The 20,141-nt window shown below is 41.7% G+C and overlaps 2 protein-coding genes across 3 annotated transcripts in view; both read right to left on the bottom strand.

Annotated features, from left to right (window-relative positions):
* Positions 1-340: 340 nt before the first annotated feature.
* On the bottom strand, positions 341-12,710 carry PSMG1 (proteasome assembly chaperone 1). Of its 2 annotated transcripts, none has more exons than XM_043874486.1 (7): positions 12,529-12,710; positions 11,159-11,265; positions 9,966-10,117; positions 7,711-7,773; positions 5,066-5,264; positions 3,873-4,009; positions 341-547 (listed from the first exon to the last, which is right to left on the bottom strand). In XM_043874486.1, exons 1-7 carry the CDS (start codon positions 12,660-12,662, stop codon positions 473-475), a joined length of 867 nt encoding a protein of 288 aa, XP_043730421.1. In that variant the 5' UTR covers positions 12,663-12,710; the 3' UTR covers positions 341-472. The 2 variants fall into 2 exon arrangements, with proteins under 2 accessions (XP_043730421.1, XP_043730422.1); XM_043874487.1 differs by lacking the exon at positions 12,529-12,710 and adding an exon at positions 11,982-12,495.
* Positions 12,711-13,192: 482 nt separating this feature from the next.
* The window catches only part of BRWD1 (bromodomain and WD repeat domain containing 1), a 124,709-nt gene continuing 117,760 nt past the window's right edge, over positions 13,193-20,141 (bottom strand). The window contains exon 42 of the mRNA XM_043874485.1: positions 13,193-16,410. Coding sequence (XP_043730420.1) covers positions 16,019-16,410 — 392 coding nt within the window. The 3' untranslated portion in view covers positions 13,193-16,018. The remainder of the gene's footprint in view (positions 16,411-20,141) is intronic.

Here is a 20,141-nt window from a genome sequence, read left to right as displayed (position 1 = left end):
TGAAAATACAAATTTTCTGGTTTCATTTTGAGCAAGTATATAACTTTGATTTTTATCCATAAAACAAAAAAACTGAAGAACTCACAATATAGAACCTTTTCGCATATTAAGACTCATCAATACCAGATCAGCAGCTTTCAGATATCACATAGAATTTTTGCACCGAAGTATATATTTTGCCATATTAGTAACACTTGTTAACTGTAGCTTTTTAAGAATTTAACTATCTTACCTTAACATAGTCAAATAAGACAAAACCCCCACCTTATGGATAAAGAGAACCATCTGGCTTATTTCAGGTGTGACTAGAACCACCATAAACAAGGAACAGAAACTATAATGAATTTAAAATAAGTTTATTCTGTTAACACCCTCATAATACCCCCGTGGAAAAAAGTAATTACAAAACAGGGTACGCTGCTGCCCTTAAAGGAATGGATGGGTGATACACTGTACAAAACGATCTTGGGAATCACGTGTAAATGTTACTCTGAATCTCATTTGTTGTCATCAATTTCTTCAGTATCTCTGTGCTCTGGGGAATATTCTGGAAGGAGAGAAGAAGTTGTTATCATGGTGAGAATGTAGTCAGAACAAGGCACACGTGCCCAGCCCTACTACTGACACAGAAGCAGAGAGGACACCGAAAGGACAGGCCCCGCCTCTCACCTCCGCACCTGATGGACGGGACCTCTGAGTTGGTCCTCTTCAACCCTGCCCGAAGCTCTCTGCCAGGACCCCAGGCCTCCAGAGGAGTCTCGAGCCCGTGGACGGACACTCTCCTCGGTCACCTCCCCCACACGTGCTCACTCGTCCCTGCACCCCGACCGAGGGTCCTCCCAGTCTCCTCAAACGCACCTGAGCCCGCCCGCTTCACGCCACCCTGCCTCCCTGGGCATGTCCCCTCCGCCGGGACCCGCCCGCCCCTTGGGTCCCGCTGAAAGGCCCTTCCCATGGAGCCTCTCCTCGGCTGACCTCACCCCCCGCCCACCCTGGCTGGCAGCTGGCACTGGGCACCTGTGCCCCCTCCAGGCCGTGGGCACCCGGCACCATGGCATCCACTGCAGGGACGTAAGGGAATTCCATCTTGTTCCCAACTTGAACTCCATCCTGTTGACCAAATAGCACTTCAAGAAGAACAGAAGCTCTGACCTAAGCCAGGACGACTGTGCTCAGTCACTAAGAGGACAGTGCTCTTCAAAAAGCCCTTTCACCCTCCCACAAGTCATGTTCACAGCAAGAAATGAAAAAGTAAAAAGAAGTTAACTATATTTCCCCTACAAAGGATGTCACCTGAAAGTTGACTTAAAACTCTACATGACAAACGGTTTACAAGACTCAGAACAAGTACAGAATATTCTGGGTCACTGGTGCCCTGAGCACTGACTACGCCATCAACAGAGCCCTTTCACGGAAGCATCCGGACAGCTCTGCTTCCCGCCCTTCACCACTCTCACCGTGGAGCTGACGGCTGCCAGGCAATTTGCCATAAAAGATGAAATAACTGGCTGACAGTCTGGACTCTGCCGCCGCCGAAGGACTCTCATTTCTTTGTCACTAAGTCTCAGCCCTCACAATGGTATGCACGGTGACAAGGAGACCTGGTGTCTTAAAACAGGGGACTGTGACAACTACGGACACCAACATGATAGAAAACATGGTGACAAAACCCAGGGGACCATATGCAAAACAGACAGCCAACAGGACTTTGCTGTTTGGTTCAGGAGACTCAATCAGGGGCTCTGTATCAACCTGGGGGGGGGATGGGGAGGGAGGTGGGAGGGAGGTTCAAAAGGAGGGGATGTATGTACACCTATGGCTGATCCATGTTGAGGTTGGACAGAAAACAAAATTCTGTAAAGCAATTATCCTTCAATAAACAAATAAAATTAAAAAAAACAAACAAACAAAACAAAAAAAAAAAACCCAGGGGAAGTGTGAAACACGGGAGCATGAAGCCAGATTGCGTGCTATACAGAAAAGAGCACATCCATGCAAAGGCTTCGGTGATCTTCAGGCGCAGAGTCAGGTTCACGTTTCCCACAGAATTTAGAACGTCCACCAACGGACATGTGAGGAGCCAAGAACAGACAGTGCAGAACAGGCTTCACAAGATAACAGCAGGCTCAGGCCAGACATCCACATCCCAGGCCTGGAAACTGATACTTCTCTTAATAAAGGGAGAAACTCTGGTGAAAAAGACGAGGTGTGATGCTGAAAAAGGAGACAAATCAACAAGCCTGTACGTCTATATATACACACACACGTATGCTCACATGGACGTGCAACCTAGAAGACTAGTGCTTAAGTACAACCCACAGAACCCGTTCTTTGCACAGCACTGCCAGGATGTAGATACATTTTAAATGTATTCAAATATTTTGTGCTTCACAATAAAGTCTAAGTTTGTTATTCATTTCTCTTGTTTCACTATGTCCTTTTTAATGTCCCTCTTTTATTTTTTCATTATTTTATCTCTCAAGACAAAACTGCCCCTCAGATAATTAGGTAGGTGGTGACAACGTCTGCAGTGAGCGAGCTTGTGGCCGTGACGTCTGTGGTGAAGATGCTTGGGGGGCAGCACCCAGAGTGAAGACAGCGGCCACGGCCCCTGCTCTTGAAGAGGTGGGAAAAGTCGATCAGGTAATCACAGACGCAGGCAATGCCACTAGTTACCACATCCTCAGAAAGGGATGCTAAATACAAAATAGCTTGTCTGAGAGGTTATCCATGACTCCAGCTAAGCTGAAAGATAGACTTGAATTATACCAAGTTAGGACTTCACTCTTGCTAATTCAGTAAATGCCCGAGAGCCTTTGACATGTCAGACTCATGATGAACTGGGGCTACCACAAGAGAAAACGCTCCCGTGTAGGTGACAGTCTAATTTATGAAACCTATGAAATCAGCTGACGCCACCAGAAATTACAAGGAAAGGTGCCCTACTACTAATGGCCATCCTAGAATAAAACAAGGCTTCCAACCTGGAACAACGCTGTTATAATCTTGTCCCCTTAAGGAAGAAGTTCTTCAACCAGGAGTCCATACTGTCAGCGAATCTCTTAGGGAGAAGAGCGGAGTCCCTGGACTACCTGAAATTACTGGCAAAACCTTTCTGTACATGCTCTGATACGTATTTTTCTGGGAAAAGAGCCCACAGGTACATCCAAACTGAGAACAGGGGACGGATTTAGCCTATCTAGTCCCATGCAAAATTAAGTCAATAAACGCTATGATAATTTGACCCTTACTATGCTCAAAAATGCCTTCTCAAAAATTATACTTTCTAGGAACTTCCCTGGTGGCACAGTGGATAAAAATCCACCTGTTAACGCATGGGACATGGGCTCAATCCCTGGTCGGGAAAGACCCAACATGCCACGGAGCAAGGAAGCCTGTGCCCCACAACTATGGAGCCTGCACTCTAGAGCCCATGCTCCACGACAAGAGAAGCCTCCGCAGTGAGAAGCCTGAGCACTGGAACAAACAGCAGGTTCAACTCGCCGCAAGCAGACAAAGCCCATGAACGGCAACAAAAACCCAGCGCAGCTGAAAATTAATGTAAAAAAAAAATTACACCTTCCAAATTAATGAGTTACAGAAACTTCTTGAAGAGTGAAACCATCTTCCCTCATAGACATCTGGGATTTAGAGCACTGGCCTATCCTGACAAACGTGAACAAAATATTGTCCCAGTTTCAGAAGTGTATCTACAAGAACATGTGACAATCACGTGGAAACTGCCAGACCAGCAGCTTTCTCTTTACTTGGGGTGAAAAGGACCTCTATTTATTACTTAGGTTTCACATTCAATACCACACATTTATGTTCGCTACTGAGTTCATTATTAAGTCAATAAGATAAAGCCTTACCTTAACCAAACACTTTAAGCTTCTAGAAGAAAGTACAGGCTTAAAAGCTTCGACTGTGATCAGGTCTAACTTCATCACATCAGTGTAACACAAGTACAGAACTGCAGGGATTCTCCATACTTGACAGTAACTCAGAACTGTGAACAGACAAGAACAAAATCACTTAGGTTTTCTGTTATACAATTTTAAAGTGCAACACCTCTACCTCAAAAAGGCTGCTTTTAAAAATAGTCATCTCTGTTGCCTCTTTTAATCATTTACAGCCATTTTGAATCAATTATAATGCATATTTTCTTTCAAAGACAATTTACTTCCCTAAGTTATCTTTTGCTTTACAAATAAGATACAAGATTATAATTTTGTTGACTGCACTGAAGTAAATTAAATGCAAATAATAAATATATAATGCATAGTATAAAACATTTAGCCATTTGTTCTAGTAAACTTAACATTTAAAGTTTAAAAAAAACTTTTATTTATGAACAAATATGTGAATTATATACTATAACATATTAACCACTAAAAAGTGAGAATCAAAATTTGATATGTTAGGGTATAATTGGTAATATGAATAAAAAATAAACTATTAAAGTAACTACCAAAATTCAATATCTGAAGCTTCTATTCTGACAATTAAAACACACTTTGCCAACTTTTCATGCACGAACAAATGACATCTAATACTGGCTTGCATGATAAGTCATCAATGCTAGAAAGAAATGGCAGCTCTGAGTTAAGAGCTAAGAACTCTGACCTGCTCTCATACAATGAATGTGTGTCTACAAAGTTTAAACAGTCAAACCAAATATAACATGCATGCGTGCTCAGCTGCTCAGTCACGTCTGACTCTTTGTGACCCCAGGTACTGCAATGCAGTCTGCCAGGCTCCTCTGTCCATGGGGACTGTAAAGGCAAGAATACTGGAGTGGGCTGCCATGCCCTCCTCCAGAAGATCTTCCCCACCCAGGGATCAAACCCACTTCTGCATTAGCAGGCAGGTTCTTTACTGCTGAGCCACCAGGAAAGCTACAAAATATAACATACCAGCAACTACGGATACTGAGGACTAACACCAACACACTGGTACTGATCACCATTAACAAACACCTCAAAAAGATCTCTACTTGTCCCAGTAACAACTATGAAAAAAGCAGTAACAAGATAGAAGTGAATGTCATGCACAGCAATACTACCTGCTGCAGGAAGGTCGTGGACAATATTTGGTTGCTCCAGCAGTGAACAGGAGGGCGGCTCTTTGAAATTCTGAGTTTTTAGAGCTTTCAGGAAAGGAGTATGAAGGCTGCTGGTAGATTCTGAAGTTTTATAGTCAGTAACATGGCGACATGTGAGAACAGTGACTTGCATATTCTTCCTTGGACAAGAGCCAAAAACCTAACACAAAATTGATTTCAAATTAAAATAGATACAGAACAGAAACATCCCTCAAGCTATTTACCTAACACCATTCATATAACAGTGTATACATATGCTCTGAAGGGCTGGACGTGTCAATGGAAAACAGAGCCCCCGCTCTGCTGTCCCCTCACTGGGGTGGGACTGATCTTAATTCTGTCACTTTCTAGCCAGGTGACCTTCTCCAAGCCACTTCCCCCACCTGCGAACTAAGGACAGAGGGAGGTATGATCTGAAGTCAGAGAAGTCAGGAACAAAGGAGGCAGAGCAGCTGCTCTAACAGCCGGGGACGCCATCACAGGTAAGGGAGCCACTCAACTACAAGCACCTGTTCACTTACACCCTCCCCCGTCCACCGCCGATGCCTGTAGGTGATTCTTTTTGTTTTGTTCCACTGTTTGTTCAGTTTCTAAGAGCACTACTTGCCATCAGTGTTGAGAACAGTGTTACACTGACTGGAAGCGGCACCCATTCTTTACTGGAGAAAGTGACATAATTAAGATCCTACCTCTAAGAACGCTCCATTTAGACTAGTGTTGTATTACCAACAGGAAGTGGTCCTCTCCTTAAGGCATGGAGTGATGGGTTTAAGAGCACTGCACTGAGGATGCTTCTAAGAACATCACCTGCAAGTTGCACTCGTAACAGTATTACATCAGTGAAAATGATTCTGAAATTGACTTTTAACTGTATTTCCTTTATAAATCAAGTTTCAACTGCTCAAGGCCTCAATGTCCACCTAAGTTGGTATTTCATGGATTTCTAAGGACTCTTCCAGCTTTTAAAATCTTTGGTGACATAAGAAAAAGGAAGAAGCTATCCTCAAGGGGGAAAAAAAGAGTAGATTTTAGATCTCTGCACCTCTTCTGAAAATATTTTATGAAGAAAGAAAATGGCTATTTCAAATAGCAAGAGGACAGAAGATTTTAGATCATGTACTGTAAATGATCTGTAAGACTATTTTAATTATAGCATAGCTTTATAAATAAACACAGAACTTAACATCATATACATTTATAAGCAATGTTCCATTTAAGAGATATAACATCATTCACAAGGCCTGATTTATCATCCTCCCTGAATACTTATGTTTTGGAATACTTTGTTTTGGAAATGCATAACTTTACACTTTCTCAAGTCTGAGAGAGGAAAGTTATTCCACAGTACAAAACATCATACATAAATTAATAATACAAATTAATACAGCTGTTTTCTATTCTTCTGAGATCTATTTGAAGTTATGGAGTCTCTCCCTACAAAATACACATAGGGACATAAAGTAAAATCACATATACAGCCATCAGAACATTCACAGACCTTATCAGAGAATTCCTCCTTTAATCAAAACTACCACCAAAAATTATAAAGTGTATTTTAAGTATGCCAATCTGGTTTAAAACAGGTGTGCACGAAACTTATTTCTAATGAACTTAATTATATCTATATTTAACTGACATTAAATATATATAAAAAATAAATTAAATTAAATATATATATAAATACATATCTATATTTAGCCTAACATTTAAACTGAAACACTTATAAGATGTATTGAAAAGGTTTATTTCATTAAAAAATAATGCACAACTAAGAAAATTATGATCATTCCCTAAAATTGTTCAGTTCAGTTCAGCCGCTCAATCGTGTCTGACTCTTTGCGACCCCATGGACTGCAGCATGCCAGACCTCCCTGTTCATCACCAACTCCCAGAGTTTATTCAAACCCACATCCATTGAGTCGGTGACACCATCCAACCATCTCATCCTCTGTCAGCCCCTTCTCCTCCCACCTTCAATCTTTACCAGCATCAGGATCTTTTCCAATGAGTCAGTTTTTCGCATCAGGTAGCCAAAGTATTGGAGTTTCAGCTTCAGCATCAGTCCTTCCAATGAATATTCAGGACTGACTTCCTTTAGGATGGACTGGTTGGATCTCCTAGTTAAATTCTTCACTGGAAAATTTTTTACTGGGCACATACAATTGCTCTATTCTCCCACAAAATGAAGACTCAATCGATCCATCCTAATGCTGAGAACCATGGCTGCAGCTCTGGTGTGAGTGGCGGCTTGGCGCCAGCCCCGTGAACCCAGGTTGTGAGCCCAGCTCACAGGGGCTTCCCACCTTGCGGGCCCAGTTTCCAGGCAGCCTGGGCACCATGGCCGGTTCTCACCCGTGGCGGTGCCCTGCTCTGCCTCTGCTCTGTGGGTAACTTGTTTGCAAATGTGTTACATTTTCATGACCCAGGATCTTCAGCACACGCTGGTTACATGTGCCCATGTTCTTTTATTCTTTATGTTCTAAAACTCCTATAATATGTCTAAGGGAAAAAGCAAATACTTGCCCTACATCAACATCTGACTACGCAGGCTTTCGTGTAAAGACAATGAACCCCGCTACGGCAGCAACCCCAGATGAAACTCTCACCTTTTCCAGCCACTGATACTGCTGATCTTCGGCCACGTAGCAACTGCACTGGCAGAGCATGACCTGAAATCAAATTCCGTGTTTCCTGTCAGGTCAAGCAAATGTTACACACACCCCACGCTGTCATCACTTATGTATCATGTGAATCCCAACACAACCCCTGGATAACATTTGGTTTGCTTAATCTGCTACCGGCTTATTCGTTTTTCTTTAAAGTTTAAAATTTTAAGAACCAAGCCACGACTGGCAAGTAGTGTCAGAAGACAGTGCACAGTGACACCACTGCGAGGGCTGGCATAGGAGATTCTGAAGACGCTGTCAGTAAACACTACCAGCGTCCTCTTTACAAAACAGGGCTTAACGCCAGGCCTGCTGCCCTTCTCGGGGTCACACACTGTGAAGACCAAACTCAAAAAAAAAAAAACCCAAAACACAGAAACATCAAGTGCTACGAGAGTCAAGGGCAACAGTCCAGCCACATCTCAGGCCAGCCGTACCCAAGGACGGGGTTGATGTCTGGAAGGTGGTGGTAGTCTAGAAGCCACGTGCTCAAACTGAAAACCTGCCACACAGCGGCATCAGAGGGTAAGATCATCAGTGCTCGTGGAACGACAGCATCCATAAAGATCAACCATGTCCAAATATTGGCAGAAACAGTCACACCTGATGATGCAAGCGGGAAAACATGAAGCACAGGGCCCTTGCCAGCAGCCCAGCGGTTAGGACCCCGCACTTCAACTGCAGGAGCCGCGGGTTCAATCCCTGGCTGGGGAACTGAGATCCCACAGGTAGCATGGCACAGCCAAAAAAAAAAAAATTAAGCACAAGAGGAAAAAAAGGGTCCCAGGGTTAGGGAGAAGAACAAGACTAGATATGTAATTAGTTACACACACAGGGTCTGAATAGTCAAGACACCCAACAAACCAATGGTAAAACTAAACACAGTAACCGAAAGTTCTCCTGCTTGACCTCTAAGACATTTTCTACAGCGAAAATTTTCCACTAAGGACCAGAAGAAGAACGTGCTTAATTCCCTTACTATTTATTCCCCATAAATACTGGATGCTTACAAAAATCCTTATGTAAATTTTAATAATGTTGGATTACATGTTACAGAAACTGTAAATATTACAAAATCAAATTTTATCATTTTCAAGGCTAACATTACATTATTACAGAGTTACTGACATCTTCCACTGTCTGAGCCCCTGCCCCTGGCCTCCGTTCAAGCGTCCAGCAGCAGTGGAAGAGCACTCTGTCAACAAGCAGGTGCAGACAGGCATCACTTGCAGGGCTGCCTCACCAGCCTAACGTGTGTCCCCAACCGTGCTGCTTTCTCTGAATGGTCCCAAGGACAGAAGATGTGCTCAGTTGCTCAGTCGTGTCCGACTCTCCGTGACCCTACAGGCTGTAGCCCACCAGGCTCCTCTGTCCATGGGATTACCCAGACAAGAAGACTGGAGTGGGTAGCCATTTCCTCTTCCAGGGCCTCTTCTTGACCCAGGGATCCAACCTACGTCTCCTGCCTTGTTTCCTATGGAGCCACCTGGGAAGCCCAGGACCCAACAACAGGACTAGGATAAATGAGATCCAATGGAATCACTAGGCGTCAGCTGCAGAGCATGTTTTACAGCTTAACAAATCAGGATGAATTAGGAATTCCCTAGGGGTCCAGCAGTTAAGACTTCACACTTCCACACCAGGTTCCATCCCCAGTCAGGGGGAACCAAGATCCCTCAGGCCATGCAGCAGCACAGCAAAAAAAAAAAACAAAAAACAAAAATCAGGATGAATCAGGTAAGGATGAAAGCTCAATGTCAACAGAATTGCAGAGTGCATAAAGCACTCATCGGCTCAGTGTTAACTGAGTGTCCAGTCTACAGGAATGGGTTTAGAGCTGAATGCCAGGTGGGTTTAGGGCAACAAAGCAGAACCCCTGCTTCCACAGCATGTACGCATTTTCCCACATTTAGATCTGCCAGCTTAAATCATTTTCTGAATGAGGGCAAGGTTTAAGTATCTAATGTTATGGTTTGTTTCTAAAAAAGTTACTTCAGAATTTCTTCAGAAGTTTACCAACACAACGTATTTGCCACATTGATACTATATAAGCAGAAAAATGATTACTACCACTGCCAACAGGCAGAATCCCTCAGCCCAAAAGTAGATATAAAGGAACGTGGAATTCAAATGAACACTACATAAGTGATGCCTAAATAACTCCCACTTATACACACAAGCCAGGCCCCACGTACTGAGGGATTCGATTTCAGGTGATAAAACACACAAAAAGCCTCTGTGGGGGACAGGTGCGCGGTGTCCGTTGTCCTACACCATTCATTCCAGAGTTTAGCACAACCAACTTCTTCCCAGGCTCCCGAATTCATGACAAATGACGACAAAAACGCTGTGAAAAACAACGCACATCAGTTAGTGTTCGGCTCCACAAGTTGTGTTTTCTATTCAATAAAAAACAAATTCAGTATCTATGGCTGATTCGTATTGTTGTTTGGCAGAAACCAATGCAACACCGTAAAGCAATTATCCTCCAATTTAAAATAAACGAATTTTAAAAAATTGTAAAAAGTAAATAAACTCAACTTGAGAATCCTAATGCTAAAACAGCCATTGAGAGCATCAACTTTACACACATCATCATTGTACAGAAAAAGAAACTGAGGCCTCAAGAAGTTAGAGGCCATGCCCTGAGTTTAGATGATACTGGAGCCAGGAATCAGGAAGACAGGTTTACTGACAGATCCCGCCAAACTCTCACACTATAACAGCCTTCTGGAAAATTTTAGGCCAGGAGAACTGTAAATAAGTGAGTCAGCAATTATTTACCATATACTGTTTACCATGTACAGTGGCACTAGGGGTACCTTACAGGGCAAGGAATCTTCACTGGAGTTCCCCCAGGCTCTCCTCTGAGCCTGTGAACTCCCTAAAATGATACAGGTTTGTGTACTTGTGTGTACATTCATTGTTCCAGCTGAACTCTGCACTGTTCCGACTTTAATCTATCAAATGAATTTATATATATATATAAACCTTATACTGCTTAGTTCTCCTCATGGTTTTAAAGGAGTCAGTTAACTCACAAGCATACAAGGACCCACTGTGACAAGGGGCCGTGTGCACACGCCACCTCTGCCCCTGCTGAGTTGGGCCACAGCAGGTCCAGAAGCCCAAGAAAACCTGGGTACTAGAAACGGTGTTTCCTTGACTTCGTAAGTTCCTAAAGCCAAGGATATTGTCCCTAAATCTTATTTTTCAAGTTTCTCAAAAAGCGCCACATAAGCAGGGACAGATTTCATTCAGACACAGTTATTCTGCTATGACTTCTTCTAAAAAAGTAATATACCTCTGAAATCTGTTATGATGGGAAGAAGCAACTTCAGCTTCTGTCCTTTCAACAAAGCATGTAATCTAATGCACTTCCACTTACCTACTGCATTATTTCCTACCGCAATTATAAACTTGGAGCAAGGATGTTTTTCCAGCAGAGAAACTTCCAAAGTTGTTTTTGTCTGTCTTCGAAAGAGCCGCACCTCCCTAATAAGAGAAACAGAAAAATGAAAGAAAAGCCATTTAAATGTTGTTGTTCAGTCACTCAGTTGTGTCTGACTCTTTGTGACCCTATGAACTGCAGCACTCCACTCTTTCCTGTCCTCCACACAATTTAAATGCAATTAGTATCATACTGTGACAAAAAGGTTCCCACAGGTATGATTCTGTATTAAGCAGAACGCAAACTTTAATTCTATAAAGAACATAATTAGCATTTTAAGGAAGCAACGGATTCAGGCAACAATAATTCATAGGTAAAACCGTTTGTTGCCCAGTTCATGGAGAACTGTACAAGAGAGATCAGGCTGTCCAGTTGATCCACAGATCAATCTATCTTAGCAACCAAAACAGGGGATCCCTTTACTGGAAATGCAGGTGACAGACACACACCTGAATAAAGGACACCAAGAGGAAGCAATCAGGCCAATCCAGAGGGTGGGACATCCTACAGGACACTCGGTCTCTCAAAGGGGGTGAGAAAGTTGGGGGGCCGGGGCGGGGGGAGGGGGGGGCTGCTCTAAATACATGGAAGTTCAAGAGATAAAACCTATGAATCTTAAGGTGTGTGCCTTGCCAGGGTTCTGACTTCCTCAAACGCACTGTAAAACGGGTCTGAGACAACTGGATAAATCTGACCATGGACTGGCTATATTACACAACATCCAAAAAGTATTATCAATTGTTAATATGTAAGAAAATACCTGTATCGTTTGATACGCGTTCTGAAAGCTGTAGAAGTGAAAGGCCACGGAGACTGGGACCCACCAAAGGGTGGAGAGAGAGAAAATGTAGCAAAATCTTCCTAACTGTTGAATTTATGTGACTGGAGGGGCTTAACGCGCCATTTTACTGTTTTCTCTAATGTCTGTGTTTGGAAATAACACTTTTTAAAAAAAAAAAAAAAAAAGGACATATCCATCTGCTGCTGACACACGATGCTAACCAAAAAGTGAGGCGGAGAATACAGTTTTAAAGAGTTGTCTTATATCCATGAACCAAACGCACGACAAACTTGGGGGAGGAAAACAGCCCCGCACCGTTGGAAAATGGATCACGCCGGCAGGAAACCACCAGCACCAATGCTGAAGGAAGCCTTGAAAGACGGCAGGAGCCGACGTCCCACCGAGCCGTCAGCAGGCCCGCGGGCCGCCTCCAACCAGCAGCCCAGCAAGGCCGGAGGCCTGGGGGAGGGCGGAGCAGCCGCAAGCTCAGGGCCGGCGCGTCCGCTCCGATGCCCCAGGACCTCACCTCTTCCGCGCCAGCTGTCGCCGGACCTCCCTATCCTCGGGAGTCTCCCTCCTCCCCTCCTCTTCCTCCTCCTCGTCCTCCGTCCCGGCTCGGCACGGCGTCCGCACCACCTCTCCGAAGAACGTAGCCGCCATACCGTCCCTCACGCTCTCCCAGCCTAACTGCGGTTCCACTGAACAGCGCACGCGCCCCGCGCACGCGCCCGAGAGCACAGCCACGCCCCCTGCACCACCCCCGCGCACGCGCCCAGAGTCCTTGCGGCGGTGCAAACCCAGAGCCTTTTTCTTTCGCAGCCCGAGCCGGGTGGGGCCGCGGAAAAATCAGGTGACTGCGGGCTAGAGAGGGGAGAGGCGAGAGACGAGAGGCGAGCCGGGAGGGTGGGGCCTCCCGTCCCCGCAGGTAACGAACCGGGCCGACCTGGGGCTCGACCGCCCGCGGCCCAATCCGTACAGCTCCGGGCAGAGGCCAGCCCAGTTACCCTTCCTTCCTTAACTCCGTTTCCGTTTTCTTCTCCGTTAGGAGTGACAGGGTGAGCTTTGGTTTATTAAGCACCCGGCTTCAAACCGCGACCGCCCCAGGTAGGTGCCGGCCCGGCCCGGCGCGTCCTCGGGACAGTGGACAGAGGGCGGATGGACGGGCAGGAAAAAAATACAGTGCTTCGCGGTGTTGTAAAAATGAGCCTTTACTCTGGCAATAGGAATTCACATTTCAAAAGCTGATGATCTGAAAGATTTCATGAGAATGCAAAAATAGTTGCTTCTTTTTAAAAACTTGGCCATCTCTGGTACAAAATTTCGTTTTAAATAGCCTTTCATTTATAAGAAACGTTATGTAATTATTTTTGAATTGGTTCTTTTCTAACAGAGCACTAATCCATGCAGGAGAGAAAAGTGACACTATACCATAGCTTAAGTGAAAATATACAATATTGCAACGGAAAAAAAATCCCTTTACCTACATTCAGTTGTGCTGAAACTAGAGGGCATTTGCTTACATCCTGGAACCCTATCAATAAATAAGTCACAAAGTTAAGTTCTAATATGGGGTCGGGGGAGCCTCTTGAGATTAGAAAAAATCGCAAATCTGTTGCTAGAAACATCTTGCTTTTAGATGTGGAGAAACTGTCAACAAAAGCATTAACATAAAATCAGTTCTTTAGCAATTTTACACATTACTGCAAAATAATATATTGGGTTTTGAAGCAAAATATGAACATTAAAGTATAAACAATAAGACTAGCTATCTAGTTCGCGCTTAGGAAACTCTGGCTATCGTTAGCACGCTAGAATAGACAAGATTACCAGTGTAATATTTTAAAATTGCATTAACACTCCTGGGCTACAGTTTGGGCACAACTTTGTCTTAGTCCTTTTGTTGAATAAAATAACATCACTTTTACCAGTAAGATCTTCAATATGATTTCAGTTACATTATGAAGAAGTCACTTGTGGAGAGCTGATTAAAAATCATAAATAGGGTAATGATAGTACATTTAGTCATGATTAAAATTCTGCATACATTTCAGAGAGATTTTTACAAGAATATTCAATTTTAAACAAATGCTTATTTCATGCAGTTACAATAAATTTAGGCCAAGCACTTAAAAAAAGGCAAGTATATGTTCAAATCAAATACTCAACCAGAAAAGGGATTCTATTATGAAAGAAGGCTAATGGTACAATCTCAAGTGCTAACAGAAATTAACACCACCACAGAAAATTATAACTTCAAAATGAAATCTTCACGACACTAAAACGGTCAAAAAACTGCATAAAATACTCTTAGCTGAGATTTTTAACATTTTCATTTTACGGCATTTGTTGAGGACATAGCATATCCCAATAAGAAATTTCTGTGAAATTAAGTGCAAATATGGGACTGGAAATAGGTTTCAACATTTCATTAAAGATCAAAAATAAAACCCCATGCACCTAAAAATATTCGCAGTTTATTAGGAATTCTTCCCTTTCTCACCTGTACTAGTAACAAGTTACTGGTATCAGTATTTCAGATGAAAATATACTACAAACAGAGCAAATACAGACTCTGGCTTTTACTAAGAAAAAAAGTGACAACAAAAAGCCTTTTTTTAAAGCAGACATGCAACCACAAGTAGATTTCTCAATAAGACACTTAAGTTGTTCTGTGTAACAAAAGAAATGCATTACATTGTCTTTTAATGAAAAAGGAACAGAAACCCTTAGATTGCTGTATTTTACTTGTTTAGATTTACACATGCAAATCATATATTAATATTCACAGATACTTTTAAATGGGAAAACAACTTGCTTGTAACAGTTCATTTTTCCAATAGCATGTTACTATGTTAAAAAGATTTGACAGTGCGATCATTTAATCTGGTGATTTTAATATCAACAAATACCTACTCACAAACCTCATTGCAGATAAATTCTTTATATTATCAAGACCAGATTTTCTAATCCTAATGAAGGATTGATATAGCCCAGACATGCTGCCTTTAAGTCTGTTGTGATGAGACTCTAATAAATTTGCTCAAAATATTCATAAAGTTCTAACTTTTAAGGTGCTATAAAGAAACATAAGATGTGACAGTATCATCTAAAAATATGAGTTTCGATCTTTAAACTTTTTATTTTCTAACTCATTAAGACTAAGACCTGCCTCATAGTGAGACACATTTTTGGCATTTCTATAAATGCTGCTACATGAAAGTAAAAATGAGAAAAAGTTGTGATAGTCACATTCATAGCTTTCATATAAAAATATATATTCCCTGAATTCATCATATCAAGTGGTCATTCTGTATGAATTGCAGTATTATAAACAAAATAAGAACATCAATGGACTTTTTCTATTTCCAACACTACTTCAGAACTCATTTATTAACATTCCCATCATGGAATCCCCAGGCCCTTCTAATTTATGACTTTTGGGGTTGTGAATTATAGGGCGTGGATCTTAGTGAAGTATTTGCTTCACTCAAATGTCAAATAGGCTCAGTGGCACTCCCTCTTGAAATGTGCCTGTTTTTTCCCTTATTTCAGTAATGACACCACAGTCATGGTGGCCTGAAATGTTATACTCTTAACATAGAACCCTGAAAATTAGCATCAGGTTGAGATTTTGAAATGTTTTCAGTCCTTGAAGTTTTTGCTACCGACCCTGTACACTTCCCGTTTTCTTCTTCTACAGAATCAAGAGATTTCTTCAAGGCCCTTCCTTTCAGAAAAGGAATAATCTCATGACAGGGCCATTTGTCTTTCCACCTCTCCAACTACAGGCTCCACAATCTATTTCCTCCTCAGAATTCTCTTGTCATGTGCATCTGTACAAGGGCTGACTAGGAGGAAGCCCTCCTCCCCCTTTGCCCCACTGGGTTATGGCTTTTAGAAAATCCCTCAGAAGGTGCCAACAAGGGGTTAACAAGGTTAGAGCTAGGAGCGGAATGCAACTGCCAGTCTACTTGTGGCCCCTGGTTTTCAATTCCACTTCTACATTTTCATGGTCACTACTGTGCTTTTTCTTTCCAGGATCTGAACCGCCTTAAAAGGGGCATTTTTCTATTAATATCTTCTAGCTCCTTTTCACTTTCAGAATTTATGGTTGTATCATCCTCTTTATAAACATTGAGTAATTTTTTCTTAGCCGCAGCAGAAGCATTTCGATGGGGCAGTTTTCTGCTGCTCTTCCTAATCCACACATTTTCTGGTCCTGAAATGGTTTCCTTTAGATTACTCATTATCTTTATTTTATTTGCAGCAACAGTAGCACATCTGCGGGGAACTTTCCCAGGTACCATTTTTGCTCTCAGAGTCTCACTAGGCATTGGCACTGCGTCCTTCTGATTATGCACACATGTTCTCATTTTTGTATTGGGTTCTCTGTCTCTAGGAACAGATTCTGAAAAATGAAAGTTCATGTAAATGCAAAAATCTTGTACCACAAGATTTTACTACTACTTACATTCCTCAATACATTCCTCAACAGTTTTACAAATACTCAAATTGCTAAATGAAAAACCAATGATCATCAATGACACTACACGTTTTCGACGTTGATATAACCTTCCGCTTCCTTGTCTCCAAATGAAAGTCTTGGACAGAAGTTACAGCCCATTGCACACTTCACTGTCTCTAAGGATAACTGTCCCTTAAAGCAGCAGACTTGTAAGAATAAGGTTAAGTACCCTCAGGGTCATAAAGTGAAGTCACTCAGTCGTGTCCGACTCTGCGACCCCATGGACTACAGCCTGCCAGTCTCCTCCATCATAAAGCAACTCACTAAAAGCACTTTTAAAAAATCTTAATTTTTACAGTAGAGCTTTGTAGGTTTTAAATTTTTGGTGTCATTTCTAATACTCTATGTTGAATTACTTTAAAATATTCAACAGGATTTCTGAAATAATTTTCCTAGAACCTAAACAAGAAGGAAATGCCATCATGACTATGACGACACAGCATCAGCCCTACTTCAAGATCCTTAAGGTTTTAGTTCCAACACTGATATTTCCTTTAATCAAAAAAAGTTAACATGGTTCACTAGTAGATAAAAAGGAACTGTATATTGGTTTTATACAACCAAAATGTGGTTTTAATCCTAGATTTGTCTTTTTCAATTTCAGGATTTTATATAACTGAAATGATTAAATCCTAGTTTCACTGCTATTCAGATAGTTTCTGAGCTGGTGTATGTGGGGCACAGACAGGATCAGGCTGAAGCTTCTAAAAGAAACGAACTCTACACACACAAGCAGTCGCTGTAAGGAACTAAGGAAGTAGCGCAGGCCGCTGTCAGAACTTGTTCTAGAAACGGACCCTTCCCCTAAGGGGCAAGGAGAACCTCTTTCAAGTGTTATTGTAGCTGAGAGCCAGAAACTAGGATAGGATCCAGCAGCGAAAAGGCAGGACGGAAAGCACTCTGCAGAGGCTAGTCCTTCCCTCGGCCTGAGCCAGCCAAGGCCGTTTCGATGGAGCACAGTGGGGCCGGGCAGAGCCCCCACGTGGTGCTTACTCAGATGGGCGCAAATCATTTTCATTTTGCCAACATCTGAAAGCCAGATATTCAAATTTCAAATACAAACTTAACTAGCACTGTTCTTGGGCACTAGTATTTCTTGATAAAAATGCACCTGAAGTTCATTAGCCCCTGAATGTCAGGCCTTATCTGTTGGCACTCTAGTCTTGCTGCCATTAAGAGCCAAACTATAAGACTGTCTTCACGGGGCACAAGTCTTGCTGGGGGTGAGTGTGTAGGACGCTGCCTCAGGTTTCCAGACATTCAGCATTTGCTAAGGACAGTCTGCAGCCACTGAAATAACCATACATCATCTGGGACTCACTTCCTTTTCACTGCTAAGGATAGAATATAAGGGTTTTCCCAGTCGTTAGGACAGTTACTCTGTAGCAGTGAAACTACAAACTACCAGCCTTCTTCGTTTTTCCTTTTGTGAAGGGAGACATTTACCTGTGATCAAGGGCAAATGAGTACAGGTGAAAATGACTTCTGTGGGTTGACAAGTTGGTTAGCAACAGAGAGTCATGAGCAAAGCCTTAAAACCTCAAAATTAACTCTTCAGAGTTCACCTTAAATCTGTGACACGCATTTCAAAGATGTGCTTGTGTTTTCTCCAAGACCCACTAAAGATTTTCCCATAGTTGGCTAGGAACTACTTCGCTAAAAGTAATTCTCCACAAATGCTTCCGTCCTTTTTACCAAAATCACATTATTCACTTGTTTTTTTCCAGTGAAAATTCCATTTCTAAAGACATGTTTTGCTCAGTGTAAGTCACAAAGCATTGCAAAAATGGCATTTTAGCAGGCTGAGCTGCTCAGCGGGGCCCCCCATCAAGCCCCCCCAACCTTGCCTTATTTGGGCTCTGGAGTCGCTGCACAGGAAGTTGGGGAGTGAACGGAGGAGAGGCTTAAAAGTGGTGTTATTATCATTTCAAAAAATATTTTCTTAGGAATTTTAAAATTATAAACTACTGTCTGCAAACCACTCCTAGATTCAGAGTGAATCTTCAGCACATTAAATCAGTGTTAAGCAAATGCTAGAATATAAATATGCAACAACAGATTAATAGTTTTTAAAAATACATGGTAAAATTAAGGTGAAATTTGTACTTTACAGTAAAATGAGGATATGCTATTATCAGTCAACAAACTGCATCCATTTGCATGTTGGAAAAATATTAAAAATATACAATTGGTTCATTCCCAACATATCCAGTGGATTTGTATATATAAAATCCTACTACACTAAATTTCTGTGAGACAAAATGATTGAACTTGCAACTAACTCCTTTTCAGTGTTGTGATGAAAGTACTTATACTGACACCTTAGAAACCTAGTAAGTACCAACTCTTAAGACATTTGTAATCCAAAGTAAGGGGAAAGATTCTACAGAAGAAATGGTAACTAGTCTTTTTAAAATGCTCTAAGGAAACATGAACTATTAGAGCAGAGAGGATACAGGATTAAGTTATATCGTATAAGGTATCTCCAACTTGATTAAGCTGAATCTCTAAAGGGTTAAACCATAAAATGGGAATGTCATCAAGCTAAAAACAATCTGAGGAACACAGAATGACAGTGTGGGGAATTTTTTAAACTGTAACACATGTCAGTCAGTGTCAATTTTATTACCGAGAACTTGGTAAATTATCAAGTGCTTTATTCTGAGAAAACTAGTTTTTAGAAATATATATAGACTGATTCAGGGTTAGAAGTTCAATATATATATATTAGGGTATAAGGTTACAATTTTTTGGAGGATACTGCTCTAAGGATCATTTATGAGAGTGCCATTTAATGTTGACTAACCAGCACAACCCCACAAGTCCGCCTATCCCAGGTGGTCTTGGGTCAGCCATGGGTGTTGGAATGGTCATTGAGTGCTTGAGGCATTGCTGCTCTTCATTAAATGACTCCTTATTTGGGTATAATAAAAACTTCATTAGTACAGTGACAATTTACATCTTTAGTAGGGCTCGGTCATAGTTTACTGAGATGACCACTTTAAAATATAACTCACAGATCACTATGTATTCTAATACGGTCTGTAGTGAATAGAAATCTGGATGTAGACATTCTAGTTTTGAATCAAAGCAACAATCTCTAGTTTCTGAAGGATTATTCATATTCCAATTATGATACTTCATAATACAAAACTGTATTCCTAAATCTGAAGTAAACTTCACATCATTGCTATAGAAGCATAAACAATTGTATTCTTATCAGCATTTAAACAGAGAATTAGAAACAAATTTGAGAATGGAAAAATATAAGAAAATGTCTGAATCAAAGTAAAAATAACATACTGGTCTATTTCATACACTTTAAGTACAGACAACTACTGGTCACTATGATCACAGGTAAATCAAACTCCTGTAAAGGGAAAACATTTTAGTTGCAAATCATAACCTCTCTCCAGCAAGCCTCTTATCAGAGCAGACTTTGAGATGGCCTTTCTTTTCTTCATTGTCTGACTTTCACTGATAGGCAATGACCAAAACTCTGGAAGCAAATAGCATTTACTGATATTCCCCACAGTATAAGTCTCCAAATATCCCATAACCTCAAAGTCTCACTAGAGATGGGCTGTAGAAGAGGGTTTTCTGTAACTCGCAGG

The sequence above is a fragment of the Cervus elaphus genome, chromosome 19 (genome assembly GCF_910594005.1).
Source record: "Cervus elaphus chromosome 19, mCerEla1.1, whole genome shotgun sequence".
NCBI lineage: Eukaryota > Metazoa > Chordata > Mammalia > Artiodactyla > Cervidae > Cervus > Cervus elaphus.
This window is presented reverse-complemented; position numbering and strand designations above follow the sequence as displayed.